This window comes from Artemia franciscana, chromosome 2, assembly GCF_032884065.1.
Source record: "Artemia franciscana chromosome 2, ASM3288406v1, whole genome shotgun sequence".
Taxonomy (NCBI): Eukaryota; Metazoa; Arthropoda; class Branchiopoda; order Anostraca; family Artemiidae; genus Artemia; species Artemia franciscana.
Window position 1 is genome coordinate 24,328,169 of NC_088864.1, and position 16,068 is coordinate 24,344,236.

Genomic DNA, 16,068 nt, shown 5'->3' on the forward strand with positions numbered 1-16,068 from the left:
CCTTACAATTTAAGACCAAAATATCATCTAAATATATTTTATTATTTGACAAAACATGTTTTAAATTATTTGGATTATTCTTATCCATCATATAATTATATTCTAGTTGACTTAAAAACAAGTCAGCTATAAATGGGTTGGCATCCCCCCCCCATGGGAATTCCCACGATTTGCTTGTACAAATCACCACCAAATCTTATATAAGTATTGTATAAAACAAATTCTAATAAATCAAAAATCATATCCAAGCTGTAACATCTCAAGTTAACTATATATATATATATATATATATATATATATATATATATATATATATATATATATATATATATATATATATATATGTGTGTGTGTGTGTTGAGCATTTCAAAGCGGGTCTGTATGTGCAGATCCTTTTTCTTGGTGCTGGGAGGGGAAGATACTTCTACTTTAATGAGTTATTGAACTCCGTTAAGCGTTCAATTTACGCTCAGTTTTTTTTGTAACCATAGTGTCTTGTCTTCTAGTATTAAATATGCTTAATATTTAGGTTTTGAAGTTTTGCGAAGTGCTGAAATTGGAGGAAATGTTTCCTACAGGACTTATGAGGACTTAGAAACTGCCTTCGCAAGTCAGTCGTTGCATCCAGCTGATCTGAAATCTAGTGTAGAACGATATTTAAACAATCTTTTAGATCCTATTCGGAAAGATTTTGAAGAGCCTAGTTTGAAGAATTTGGTTCAGAAAGCTTATCCTGCCCCTGTTAAAACAAAAGGTCCTGCCAAAGCGAAACCAGTGGATGAAACTGGTCCCCATCAGTTGGATATCCGTGTAGGTAAAATTGTCAGTGTCAAAAGACATCCTGAAGCTGATTCTCTTTATGTAGAAGAAATTGATTTAGGTAAATAAACTATTTGAATTTATGTTCATTTACTTTTATCAAAAGGGTATATTCACGCGTCAAATATTACCAAAAGTATTTTTTACGGTGAGAATTGTCGTTTTCAGCGCACGAACAGGATGTATTCCTAAAAAGGCGTTTCTTAGGCGTCAAATATACTGTTCAGTTTTTTTTTTGTGGACTAAGCACTTTTCTGTTTGATTGGTCTAAAGCTAGATTATTTTAAACTTAGATTAATACCTCGAAAATATTAGTATCCGTTCAAACATCCGTATTATTAATATTGATATTGCACTAAGGTGACAATACAAAAAAAAAACAAATTTAGAATAAAAAAAGTTTAATTTGAAACTGAGTAAAAACTAAAAAAGCTAGAGCATGGCCTTCCTTAAAATATTTCCTTTTTAGATTTTGCAATTAAAATTAATTAAGTTAAAAAGTTTAATGTAAAATTTAACTTTGTTGATTTTTGGAAACCTAAGATAGTTTCATGATCGGTTCCACCCACCACCTGATTAAAGTGACAGCTTACCGGTCTACCATGCATGACTAGTAACATTTTACTTGCCCACTCTGAGAAAAACTGAAGCTGTAAAGATTCATGTATTATATATGGTACATTAAAATTAAAGTATTCAAATGCTGAAGTCTTGCCTTTTGACTTATGTGCCGAAATAAATGGAATTTTGTGGCTTAGATTGATTGACCTCATAGACTTGATTGATTTAGAGGTTGATTAAAAGTGAGTGATTATTTACTAGTTGTCAATTTTAAATGGGGATTACTGATAAGTTTTCGAATTTAAATGACGAGCTGGTCATAAGTTAAGATTTTTTTTTCATAACGCTGCTCCTTCATAATTCCCCTGTGATTCATAATTTGATATTTTGAAAACTAAACATTTTTTTCACAGAAATTTGAGGAAGACAGATTTTCCAAGATCGTCTTCGTTGGCCAACCGTCCTAGGCCAAACGAAAAGCAGTTCGTCCCCGAATGGGGCGGGAGTATGTCGCAAGGAAAGATTTAAGGAAAATTGGAACTTCTTTGGAGGATGTAAAAAGAGAGGCTTTGAGTAGATTGGGATTGAGAAGGAGCGTGCGTAGCTGTGTTGGCCTCAACCGGATTAGGGCTGCAGTGAGCTATTAAGTAGTAGTAGTAGTAGTAGTTTACCTGTTGCGCGTTACTGCGATCTCAAAATAAAGGAAACTAGACTACGTTGCCCGGGCAACTAGAAGTGTTGCGGCAACCTTTGTCCGGCTTCGCCGACTAAAATGTTGCGAGAGCAACACTGGTTTTGTTTCTTCGCTATCGATCAGTAATCATATGATCAAAGGCTATTCCTAAGCGTTGAAAAAACAACAACATAGTATCGAAAGAAGAGACTAAAGTGACTTTGCAGCCAGTTGAACTATATTCTTTTCAATCGTAGACATCATGACGGATGAAAACTCGGAACATTATCTTATATAATCTAGTTGGTATTGTAAAGCTATCCCTAACTTTTCACGATCAAAATACCATAGATGACATTCTATTAATAATTACGAAACTATCTCATTGTTTTAGATTCTCGTTTGTGCTTGTTTCTTCACTATCGGTTAAATGATGAAGTTGTCAGCCTATCGAAGTTTTAAAATGGTATGTTCAAACAAGAACGCGATCAGTAATCACATGATCAAAGGCTATTCCTCAGCGTTGAAAAAACAGCAATAACAAAAGAATATCGAAAGAAGGGGCTAAATTGACTTTGCCGCCAGTTGAACTTTATCCTTTTCAATCGTAGACATCGTGACAGATCAAGACTTGGAACAATATCTTATATAATCTAGTTGGTATTATAAAGCCATCCGTAACTTTTCAGGATCAAAATACTATAGATGACACTCTATTAATTATTACGAAACTGCCTCGTTGTTTTACGTTATCGTTTTTACCCGTTGCGTAAACACTTAATTCTAGGTTACAATGAGTATGGGTAAGCTACACCAACTAGAAAAAGTTACAAACCCCTCTTCACTAAAGATGATTGTAGCCTAACAGACGATTATTACTTACATGTCCCCTACATGTCTTACCACTGGAACCAACTGGGTCATACCATCAAATACACTGGAAACAAGTAATAGGTACACCAAATAGCAAAATTTGCAAACCCCTCACTGCCGAAGATGATTATGAGCTAACAGCCGACCTTTCCTTACAAGTCCCCTACATGTTTCACAATTGGTATCGGCTTATTTTTGGTTTCAGGGCGTACCCTACTACTGAAGTTGTCAACGTAGATAACTATTTATCCCTATTTTGAAGATATCATCATCTTCCGTATGATACCGTAGATAAGGTATCATCCCTATTTTGAACTGTTTTACTTTGAAGTTGTCAACCCCTTGAAACTTTCAAACTAGTATATGTCATGAAGGAATTTTTGTACCGAAAAATGGATGACATATACTTTGATCAGCTCATCAAGAGCTATCGATTGCCGTCGAAAAAAAATTCCATCTATCTTAGTTCAAAAGTCGATTTTTTTGCCGCAGGCCAACTTTCTAACGTCGCTACTTAGAAAGGAGCAAAGGATAAGCTCCAATTTCTTTAGCAATGACAGAACTTTTAAAGTTTAAGAGGTACATCTGATAACATTTCTCTACCTCAATCCCAAGCCCGAAAAAACAAATGATAATCCCAGCCAAAATCACGGCAGCACTTTCGGACCCTTGGGAAAATGCCGCTTTTTTGCTTCTGTAAATTTTTCTATTTATCACTCAAAGAAGATATATTTGCTGTGGGGCCGGGTAACTGGCGCGTATATTTAACACTTATAGATTTTAGTCCATATTCAATTTAAAAGTGGTGCCTGTCTGCTTGCCTGCTAGAACGGAGCTTTCCACTCGATAGCAGAAACATGGTTTGATGAAACTAAAGCTTGGCTGCACAACTTCAGATACTCCTCTCTGACATAGGCTATATAACTCCACTTCACTTCGCACACCATAGGCTCTGGCTCGTGGACAAGCAAAAACCATCCTTTTTGGCCCCAGGCAAGAGCTCTGCGGAGCTTTCCAAACATATTCATCAATCCGGCCAGAGGTCCACACTTTCCGTAAAAACCGCACAGGTTAGACCCTTACCAGTTTCCAGGAATAAGCCGATATCGGCGGCATAGGAAAAAAAAAAAAAAAAAAACGGGACAAAACCAAATTACAATTAACAATTACAATTAAGTCAAATTATCTTCAAAGGAAAACTATGGAGTGTAATAGATATATATATATATATATATATATATATATATATATATATATATATATATATATATATTATTGTTAGAGTGGAGTGTTAGAGTGGCGAAACCCTATATAGGCCAGTGTATTCTCCTGATGAGCCCTTATGTTGGGTGTTGCCTCTGAATTATTTGTCTATATTATTTTTTCTATTGTTTGGTAAATGACGACTTATACTTATTGACGACATGACTGCCTGTCCATGGATTATTCTTTATGGTTGATTGTGTGTGGCTATGCTGTTTGACCTATGTGATTGTATGGATGAGTAGGGTTAAGGCCTCATTCAAGTGCTGGTCTATATTAATCACTAATTTAGGAAAACAGTCTTCCTTTTCTCCTTCTGTCTCTCTCTTCTGTTTTTTTTTTTTTTTTTTTTTTTTTTTTTTTTTTTTTTTTTTTTTTTTGTGCTGTTGCATTGGTGATTTCTCTTTTCATGATATATATATATATATATATATATATATATATATATATATATATATATATATATATATATATATATATATATGGTTTTGTCCCGTTTTTTTTTGTGGTTTCTCTTTTCGTATATATATATATATATATATCTATTATATATATATATATATATCATATATATACATATATATTAATATATATATATATATATATATATATATATATATATATATATATATATATATATATATATATATATATATATATATATATATATATATATATATTAATTTAATATATATATCGTTATATATATCGTTATATATATATATTAATTTATGTTCATTTTTTATCGACATAGTCTTTTTCATAGAAAAAATGTTTATATATATATATATATATATATATATATATATATACATATATATATATATATATATATATATATATATATATATATATATATATATATATATATATATATATATATATATATATATATATATATATATATATATATATATATATATATATATATATAAAACATTTTTTCTATGAAAAAGACTATGTCAATATAAAATGAACATAAATTAATATACAATTTCTTTCCACTAAACAAGTTTGTCAAAGAGTAGTAAAGAGCCTCGTCAAGCGAAAAATGAGTAGAAATAAATTCAAATAATTTTCCAATTTGAAACTACCTCAAATCACCATAAATAAATGAATTAAACCTAAAACGAACTGAAATTACAATAAATAACCAATTCAAACTCAAAACAAGCAAAAAATTAACATAAGCCGACACCCCTCATACCTTCTCAAGACCAGAACATAATTTGTACTTGAATGAAAACAAAGTACGTTTTAAAATTTTTTCACTTTTTTGAATTAAATAATTAAAGAAGTATTAAGAATATAAGGATTAGATTTCAGAGTATGTATATTCAATAGACAAACACGGTTATTTTTTTCTTTTTTTTCTTTTAGTAAAGTGCAAATTATGTTCTGGTCTTGAGAAGACATGAGTGTTGTCAGCCGTACTCCTTTTAATTTTTGCTCGTTTTGAGTTTGACTAGGTTATCTATTGTAATTTCTGTTCGTGTTGGGTTTCATTTATTTATTAATGGTGATTTGTGGTAGTTTTACACTCGGAAGATAAGACCAACTGACTCGTAGAATTTGACAACAGTTTCGTCTGTAAAAACTTTCAGAAGAAAGGGTATTTCAGGGGGGTATTTTATCGGGGGTAAACGCCTAGAACCCATTTTTTCAGGGAAGTTCAACCAGGACTGCTATTTCAACTAGACGTTCAACTAACTTCCCTGAAGTAATGATGCTAGGACTGTTTTGAAGAGATTTTATTTTTAAAGATCTTATTTATTGTGAGTTTCTTTGATATTTTCTTTTTTTTTTGCTGAGGACGGTCCTTGGATGTAGGGTCGAAATATATTTATTTGAAGTTCGGGTTCAGCTAGTAAAAAAATTTCTCTATTGTTCTACTTCTTGTTTATAATGGAAATGCAGTGTGTTCTTAGTCGCTCTTAGCGATGTGTGTTTTTTTTTTCTTCACCCTTCATTTTATAGAACTGATGGTCACAGAAGGACTGACTTGGTTGCCAACTCTGAAATACAGTACCTTTTTTTAAGTGACAAAATCGATTGCAGGATTATCAAACAACCTGGGTTGTGTCCTTTTTGCCCTGTTTTTTATCTGCTGTTTTTTTTAAGTGCCCTGGGTTGCTTCGCTGCCCCACATGATATAACATAGTCATTTTGACTCTCTACCTTGCCAATATAGAACTGTATTCTGATTTTTTTTCTTTTTTGTCTTATTCTTTAGTGGATAGTCTATAAGTATAGAACTTACAGATGTTAAGATACAAATCAGCTCGACTTAAGTTGGATCCGTCTGCCTATTATTTCTGTGCCAATTCTGTGTAAAAGGATTCCAAGCACTACTCACCACCCTCTCACTTTTTCTTTCTTATTTATGTCCCACTTATGGTTTCAGTACCCTCATCTTGCTTAAGCTTTTCGTTCCTATCCAAGCTTTAGTTTTTTTTCGGTTATGCACAAGTCTGCTTATTCTTATGGCGTCCCCCTGGGTTTTCACCTATGATTACTTATTTTTATTCTGCGCTTTATTTTTCTGCATAAAACCTTGTCTATGAGTGGGTAGTGCCCTTGATTGCTCATGAAACAGTAAAACCCGGGCAAATTGTACAACAGACATGGGGTAAATCGTAAAACCATTATATTTTTCTAGAGAAAGGACGCCTGCCCACTCTCTCTCTGGTTCCAGAACTGGAGTTCTTTTAATTTTTTTGAATAAATCAGGTTTGTCTCATTTTTAGGCGAAGAAAGGCCAAGGACAATCGTCAGTGGTTTAGTGGAGTATGTTCCTCCTGAAGAAATGAAAGATCGACTTGTCGTTGTATTATGCAATTTAAAACCAGCAAAAATGAGAGGTGTGGAATCAGCAGGAATGGTACTGTGTGCATCTAGGTAAGCGTAACACCATTTTTATCATCTGAGAAATATCTTATTTTAACACCTGACCATTTTTTTTTATCTGAGAGAAAACCATTTTTTTAAGCATTTTGCCCTTTTTGTAATGGAGTTGGAGTTTCAGAATAAATTGAAAAAAAAATTATCAACAAGGTCCTTTTTTATTGTTGCTATTGTTGGTGTAATTGAATGGAGCTTCCAGAATTTCTTCTCTATGCGCCAGCCTTTTTTATTTATCATTAAAAATGAGGAAACTGTGCTTACCGTTTACGTTAGGACTCATTTCGATTGGCTCTATCCAAATTATTCTGCTATGGTGGCGCCTTTCGCAACTCCAACATTTTTTATAAGTTTCAGTCGGCTGGGTTTATTTGTCAAAAATAAAATATAGGGCGGACTAAAGCCAACCAATGGAATTCATTCTTGTTTGGCACGTAAGTTTGACAACAACGGTATACGGAGATTTTACTGAGATGCATTTAGCCGATGGCTTTCTGATAATATTTTGAAGTGAGATTGAAAAAAGAAAGAAGTAACGGCTAAGGAGTTTCTAGCGCCTGGTATCTTTTCAGGTTTAGCTGTAAATCTGAAAGGCTTGTTTTATAGTGAAATTGCCATTTTTGTCCCCTTCACGGATGCTTGCACAATATAGTTGACTTGGGCTGGCAAGCCATCTTTAGGGTGACCGAAAAACGTTACAAAAGAAAATAATTTCTATGATTTCACACTTATTTCCCATTTACAAAAAAAGAGAAAAGACGGATTTAATCTGAATAAAGCTTCTTCCACTACTTTATTTAAACTAAACCCATTTTTTTTCTTTAGTTTTTTTTTCAAAAGAAAGCATTTTTATGCAATTCGAAAATTGTTCTATTTTCTAACATGAAAGACGTGATTTTATGTTTACGCCCTGACAAAAGGAATTGAAATTTGAAATGCTTCTTTTAAAGTCAATAATCTATAGGTTGTTTCCCCGTCGGTTCAGCTTGTAGCGCATTGTTGAGGAGTTTTTTTTTGAGGTGAAAGCTTTCTTATTGAAAAAAAAAACATTTGTTGTAGCAAAAGATTCATTTATATTCGTACCAGACCGCTAGAACCTGAACATTTCTTTAAAAAAATATCTAGATTTAGGAGTACAGACCTCAACGTGGTAAAGAGAGGCTGACCCCGGGCACTTCAGAGGCATTTTTTTTTTTTTAGTTTCAAATCATTATTAAAAAGGCAAAAATCACCTTTGTATTGTAAAAACTGGTTTACTTCGGAAAGAGCCAAGCATAGATGATATTGCGACATTTTATGCCAGCGCCACATCAAAGTCACGCTTGTCGACAATTTTTTTTTATGAACGATCAAAACCGTATCCAAGTGGGAGGAGTTCCTCCCCAAAATTTGCGTTTTACTCGTAGAAACGTAACAAAAATGTTATAAATTCATTTTTGAAGTTTTCTCATAACGTCCTCCCTCCAAAAAAAAATCCTGCTCCCTGAAAAACAATCCTGGATACGCCCTTGCGAATGATATGTGGTTTTTCATGATTTTAGCAAATTCATGTTTCAGAAGCATAAGCCTAAGATGGCAAGAAACTGGTTTGAAAAGATTTTAACAATGATTTGTTTCCAACTATTCTTGAAACTAACAATTTACTTGTTGAGAAGAGTTTTATTTATAACTTATATCATAGGTTTAGAACACTTAACACAAGACATAGAACAAAGCAAATGTAACATATTAACAAGATACATATTCTTATTGTAGGCTAGTTTACCTCTTTTGGTTTTACTAAGCGTAGAAAGTAATGTTATTTTTTGGTAGATAAAAAACAAAGAAAATAAATGTCAAATGGTTTGTTTTTGTATATAGCTATTTCCAGATCCACCTTTGTGAAGAAGCTGGAGGCAGTCAGGCAATGCTCAGGCTGGAGGGGATGGAGACAGACGCCTTAAATAGCGCATTACAAGGTTTATTAAAAAAAACATCAAAAAATAATTGTTTGGTTATTCTGATTCCAAAATTATTGATTTCTTTAACTTTCAAGTTAAGTGTGGAAAGCTATGAGCCTGAGTAAACTCATCGAATTTAAGAAAAAGGAGATAAACACCCCCAAAAGGCAATATTCACGAAAGTCTAACCATGAAAATCAATGTATCAGAGAACCCTAGTATAGAAGTTCTCGATACTAGGGTATAAAGAATTTCGGGTACTTTTTGCCTCAAAGAGGACAAAATTAATATGGATCAAATATTCTGATATAGGCAATCCCTTTAAGATCATCTATAAACTATATATTGATATTCCCTGTTTTATAGGAATGTTATACACTATTACATACGTTCCTAGAAAGTTACGCAGTCCTAGAAGAGGGAGAGGGGATGCCAGACAGCTCATACAATGTATTTTAGTACTTCCCATTAGTCTCTAGCTTAATCTAGGGAGATCTAGGGAGAGGGGCTAGGGATTAAACACTAATTCCTCTTCATTTTAACTGAGCCACAGAACAGCTGGGTGATAACATCCGTCTTGGTGCTGAAAATCGGATCTCAATGGATCTCAACGAAATTTGATATTTAGAAGGATATCGTGTCTCAGACCTCTTAATTCAAATCCCAAACGGATCTGGTGACATTGGGGGGGGGGGGGTTGGGAGGGGGAAACCTAAAACTTGGAAAACACTTAGAGTGAAGGGATCGGGATGAAACTTGGTGGGAAAAATAAGCACAAGTCCTAGATACATGATTGACATTACCGGAATGGATCCGCTCTCTTTGGGGTATTTGGGAGGGGGGGGGGTTTAATTATGAAAAATTAGAAAACATGAGGTATTTTTAACTTACGAACGGGTGATCGGATCTCAATGAAATTTGATATTTAGAAGGATATCGTGGCTCAGAGCTCTTATTTTAAATCCCGAACAGATCTGGTGACATTGGGGGGGGGAGAGTTGGGAGGGGAAGACGTAAAACTTGGAAAACACTTAGAGTGGAGGGATCGGGATGTAACTTGGTGGGAAAATAAGCACAAGTCCTAGATATATGATTGACATAAACAGAACGGATCCGCTCTCTTTGGGTTAGTTTGGGGGGGGGGGGTTAATTCTGAAAAATTAGAAAAAATGAGGTATTTTTAACTTACGAACGGGTTATCGGATGTCAATGAAATTTGATATTTAGAAGGATATCGTGTCTCAGAGCTCTTATTTTAAATCCCGACCGAATCTGGTGACATGGGGGGGGGGTGGTGGTGGTGAGGAGTTGGGAGGGCGAAACCTAAAACTTGGAATACACTTAGAATGGAGGGATCGGGATGTATCTTTTTGGGAAAAATAAGCATAAGTCCTAGATACATGATTGACATAACCGGAACGCATCCGTTCTCTTTGGGGTAGTTGGCGGGGTTAATTCTGAAAAATTAGAAAAAATTAGGTATTTTTAACTTACGAACGGGTGATCTGGTCTCAATGAAATTTTATATTTAGAAGGATATCGTGTCTCAAAGCTCTTATTTTAAGTCCCGACCGAATCTGGTGACTTTGGAGGGAGTTTGGGGTGGAGGAACCTAAAATCATGGAAAACGCTTAGATTGGAGGGATCGGGATGAAACTTGGTGGGAAAAATAAGCAAAAGTCTTAAATACGTGATCTACATAATCGGAACGGATCCGCTCTATTGGGGGGGGGGGCGTTTTGTTAATTCTGAAAAATTAGAAAAAATGACGTAATTAACTTACGAAGGAGTGATCGGATCTTCTTGAAACTTCATATTTAGAAGGACCTCGTAACTCAGATCTCTTATTTAAATCTCAACCGGATCCAGCGTAATTGGGGGGGGGGGCAGTTGAAGGGAACCGGAAATCTTAGAAAATACGTTAAGCGGTGAGATCAGGATGAAACTGGATGGAAAGAATAAAAACCAGTCTAAGACACATGAATGACATAGTCGGATCGGATCTGCTCTCTTTGGTGGAGTTGGGGGGGGGGGGGGTAATTTTGAAAATTGAGGTATTTGTAACTTATGAAAGGGTGACCAGATCTTAATGAAAATTGATATTTAGATGGGTCTTGCGCTTTAAAGCTCTAATTTTAAATTCCGACCAGATCCTGTGACATTGGGAGGAGTTGGAGGGGGAAACCGGAATTCTTGGAAACGTGAAAATTGGGGTATTTTTATTTTACGAATAGGTGATCGGATCTTAATGAAATTTGATATTTAGAAGGAATTCATGTCTCAGAGCTCTTATTTCAAATCCCGACCAGATCTTTTGACATTGGGGGGAGTTGGAGGGGGAAATCTTGGAAAACACTTGGAGTGGAGAAATCGGGATGAAGCTTCGTGGATAGAATAAGCAAATGTCCTTGATGCGTGATTGACGGAACCGTACTGGATTCGCTCTCTTTGGGGGAGTTGGGGGGAGGGGTTCAGTGGTTTGGCGAGTTTGGTACTTCTGGACGTGCTAGGACGATGAAAATTGGTAGGCGTGTCAGGGAGCTGCACAAATTGACTTGATAAAGTCGTTTTCACAGATTCAACCATCTGGGGGGCTAAAGGGAGAGGAAAAATTAGAAAAAATTAGGTATTTATAACATACGAGTGGGTGATCGGATCTTATTGAATTTTGATATTTAGAAGAGCATCGTGACTCAGAGCTCTTATTTTAAATCCTGACCGGCATTAAGCCTCTTATTTTCCTTTTAAATCAATCTATTGATTCATAGAATTTTGCTAGAGCTCATACCATATGATCTCTTGGCTCTTAGCTCTTCTTGCCTCGTCAAAGTGCTATATGAGCTCTTAGCTCTTGTTTATTGGCTGTCAGTAATGAAAACAAATTCAAAATGACTTTAATAAGCTATGTTAAGCTCAAAACTATCTATGTAATTTAATAATAAATTATAAAAATAAGGATTGGGTTCACAATTCTAAAAAACCTAAATCGTTTTTGAAAAAAAAACACACTTCTTTGCTTCATTAGGGGGTGCCAGACACCCCCTAATGGGTTGGAGGAGGGGACAGTAAATCATCGTTAAAGTGGGAGAGGTAGGGGGTGTCAGACAACTCAAGGCAATTAAATATAGAAATTAAATTATTGAAGAGCCTATATTTAGCTCTCTACGATGTTCAAGTGTCTGGCCCATTTTTTCTATTCCAGAAATATTACCCAAGTTGCACTTTTAGGGTTCTGTTTGTCACTTTATTAAGGCTCAGACGAGCATAGTTCATAAAAAAAAAACGATAAGAAATAAGAGTTAGCTCTTAAATGAGCCCAGCTCTATATGATCTTCCGGTGCCTCGAAAGCGACGAAGGAATAAAAACACACCACTGTTGTCCATACAAAAAATCGATTAGTTTTAGTTGTTCAAGACGGAGGGGGGGGGATAATTTACCTTATATGGTTTTGATAATGACTATTTAAAGAGTATACTTTTTTATTCAATAAAACATCATTTTTGAATCATTTGCTACTGATAGGCGCGATGCATGGGGCTATTGGAATAGCTAATAGTCCAACTGCGATATTTAGGCTTCTGTGAGGGCCTGGAAGCTGAAGGAAGCAGAAGGGAAATAGGTACTTCTATCATTAATGAGCAAGGTAACAATATGAAATTCACCATCACCCACCCAAAAACTTGTTTAAAGTACACTGCTTCCGCCTGCAGCAACTCACTTGTGACAGCTTCCGTTAAAAGCTATCTGCAACTTAATTTTATGTTATTTGGCGTGTGCATTATTTGTTATATTGTAAAATGTTTTTGAAGTAATTAAGTAATTTTTTTGCTAAATAATAAATTTTCTTCGTTATCACTTGAAGAAAAATATGATATTGAAGTCTTACGGTGACATATCCCACATTTACTTTTTTCTATAGGCTGTTCAGTATCCGTTATGAAATAATCTCCCTAGCCAAGTTTTCAGAAATCTTTATTTCAATTTAGGCTTGTGTTTTGCACAAATGTTCCAACTCCCCTTTCCTCTGAAAAATATCCCATACCTCTTGACTTCCCGGAAGTGGACCCCTTAAGAAAAAATGCGAGAGATATGCTCCTGCTTCTTCATCAACATTTGCTTCCTTCAACTTACGCTTCCTATCATTTAATCTTGATTGCGTCTCCAAAACCCCCAGAAGCTCATGCACCTTCGTGCTTCTGCTTCGTTTCAGTCTTGGACCAACAAGTTCGGGCAACGATGGATCCCAGAAATAATCAAGCTTGGGTAACTTCTGTTTCCAGAAGCAAATATCACGCTTAACTAAAATGATGTCGAAGTCGCCCTGATCAACAAACACTACAAGGAAGCAGTTTTCTTTATCTAAAATGTTAAGTTATCCTTGAATTTGGTAGAAGTATTTGTGCTCCTGTTTGAGCATTAAACAACCTTTGTTGGTGTCCTCTCGAAGAAATAAACCTTTTAGTAATTTCAGCTGAACAGCTTCTTTTGTTGTCTTGCCTCCAGGAATGGTTGTTACAGTTTTTACTTCCACAATTCCACAATTATTATCAGAGATTCTATTTGATTGCACAACATATAGAATCTCCGATTATAATCTACCTGGAAAGCGACTAGCCTTTAAGAGTGCTTTACGTAAGATTAAATTGTGAAATGCCATTTAGACTTGTGTTTTTATTGACTTACCCTTTCACCGTTACTAAGAAAGGGTCATTCTATTTTAGTTTTTTATTTTGTTTTAAGGTTTGGTTGTTTATATTTTTATCAGTTTATTCTGAACTGAGGACGGTCAAGCGGAGGTCTTGACCGAATGCTTGCATAGTTCTTCAACTTTCTCGCTGGCTGTTTATTGTCCTCGATTTCTTCCTTTCTTCGCGATTTTATGTCTTAAAACTCGTACGAATTCTCAAATTGGGAAAGCCTTATTTTCCACGGGGGTAAACACCGGCCACCAATTCTAACATGTATATAAACAACAAGAACTAAGAAATTGTCATTTAATAATTGCGGTTTGTGTCTATGAATCAGAGTATGATGTTTCCGTCCATCATTACCCAAATTTTGGAGTATCTGCTCAAAAAAAATTTTAATCTAGTAATCGTATTGAAATCTTTGCGGAAATTTTTTCATCGGGTCAAGAATGTGACAGTAAAGTTATTGATATTACTTTTTCTTTCGTTGGTTTGACATTACGAATCAACTGTTGATGAAAAACAAGGGGGAAAACAATACCTACAAAAATAGCTTTTTAACTTAGCTTTTAGTTTTTTGCTGTAACCAGTCTAGTCATTAGCTCCATTGTACAGGTAATGATTATTATCCTTGGAAAAAGCGCAAATGGCAAATCTGTGGATATATTTATTTTTTCGCAAGCTAACTTTCAAAAGTTTACCCGTAATTCGATAAAATGAATGAATATGAAGAGAATTGTATCTTTTTCATGCTATATTTTCATTGGCCTACTTAGTTTGGACTGGAAATAAATGTACATAGATTAATGAAACGAACATAAATAAAGGTACATGTGTCTTTTAGCCACCATACTCAATTTCAAACAACAGGGCGTCAATGGACACAGCATGACTTTTTATTCTTTTGATAAAGACCCTTTTTGGAAGTGTACAACTAGGCCATGTATGAAACAATTCGGTTTGCATGTCAATACGTGGTTGTCAATAAATTGTAGTTTTCATAATTTGTTGATAAAATATTATATTTTCATCATATTTTGTCAAAATTTCATTAGGATTAACCAAACTTCACTTCTCGACAGAACTTGATTGTGGTGGCTATAAGACACAAGTACCTAAATAAATTATATTGAGATTTGTTAAACAGCTTGAACAAAATATTATCAAAAGAAATAACTCCTTTTGTTCTATAAACAAAATGCTTCGAATTAGTTATCCAAGATTAGATAAAAACAGAACAAATGCAAATAAATAAAAAAATTATTTACTTTTTTAATTATACTGAGTTTTGCTTCAGCTTATTTCCTCCGTTTTTATTTCTCCTAATCGATCACAGAGTCCAATATATCACAGAAAATCAGCCTAGCCGAGAACTTGTTTTTTGTCTGATTGTAAAACAGGTATCCCTAGACAGGTAGACAAAACGGTAACCGCTTATATTCTTTTAGTGAGAAATAGCGAAGCAAAGTCCATCTATTTTTGTAACAACTTAACGATTTTTGTGTTTTCTTGTAAGTTTTTGTTATTTTCTACGGAAACTTTTAAGTAATATAACAAATCTGACACGGTGACTACATAGATCTCAAGCCAATGAGCAATATGATGCAAATATCTTGTCTATTTGGTCAAAATAATAGCTTCAGATTACTCGCAAAATTCTCTGTTTTTAAAAAACATTTTTCTGTAAAAAAAAAAAAGAATCCTTTTTCAAAAATGTAATGCAATGAATTCATAAATCTAAGTCTCAGCTATCGAATAATACCAAAATTGTCATCGTTAGGCGAAACATGAAGACGGTACACGGTTTATTTAAAAACGGCCAAAAACATGTGTAGTGAGCATAAACCTTAGCATGTAACATATTTACTGTATGACACTGAATCTCATATTTTTTCCTTTAAATCCCCACTTAGTGTGGTTTTACAGTGTATTAAGAAACATAAGGACAAAATACAAAGCTTAAAGGATAATTTAGGCAAGATGACATTAGACAGGATAATTAGACATCTTTGAATTGAAGTAACTCAGAAAATATTGTCTTGTGTTTAAATTATCAAAAAAACATGATGATTTTTTTTCTCTTTTTTTGCCTGAATAGACATAGTTAATCTTGCATGCACTGAGGGTGATAGCCACTGTCCCAAGAGTCGCTATTAGCCCCTCAATGGTCTAATTCAAATGATCGCTTTCATGGGATGCTACGCGTAACCTTTTTTTATTACAGGTTTACGATATTCTGCAAGGTTGTTTAATAGTCACCCCCACCCCATTTCATCGCTTTAATATTAAAATAGAATACGCCTAATGGCAATAATATCTAATATTTTCGTCCTATTGACTCAATTGGCT

At 34.5% G+C, this 16,068-nt stretch overlaps 1 protein-coding gene across 4 annotated transcripts in view; it reads left to right on the forward strand.

Annotated features, from left to right (window-relative positions):
* LOC136039160 (tyrosine--tRNA ligase, cytoplasmic-like) overlaps positions 1–16,068 on the forward strand; it is an 82,903-nt gene that overhangs the window by 59,102 nt on the left and 7,733 nt on the right. For 3 of the 4 annotated variants that reach the window (XM_065722687.1, XM_065722679.1, XM_065722670.1), the window contains 2 exons: positions 530–880; positions 6,937–7,087. In XM_065722687.1, the coding sequence (XP_065578759.1) occupies positions 530–880; positions 6,937–7,087 (502 nt within the window). The remainder of the gene's footprint in view (positions 1–529; positions 881–6,936; positions 7,088–16,068) is intronic. The other variant, XM_065722696.1, reaches the window with a different exon arrangement.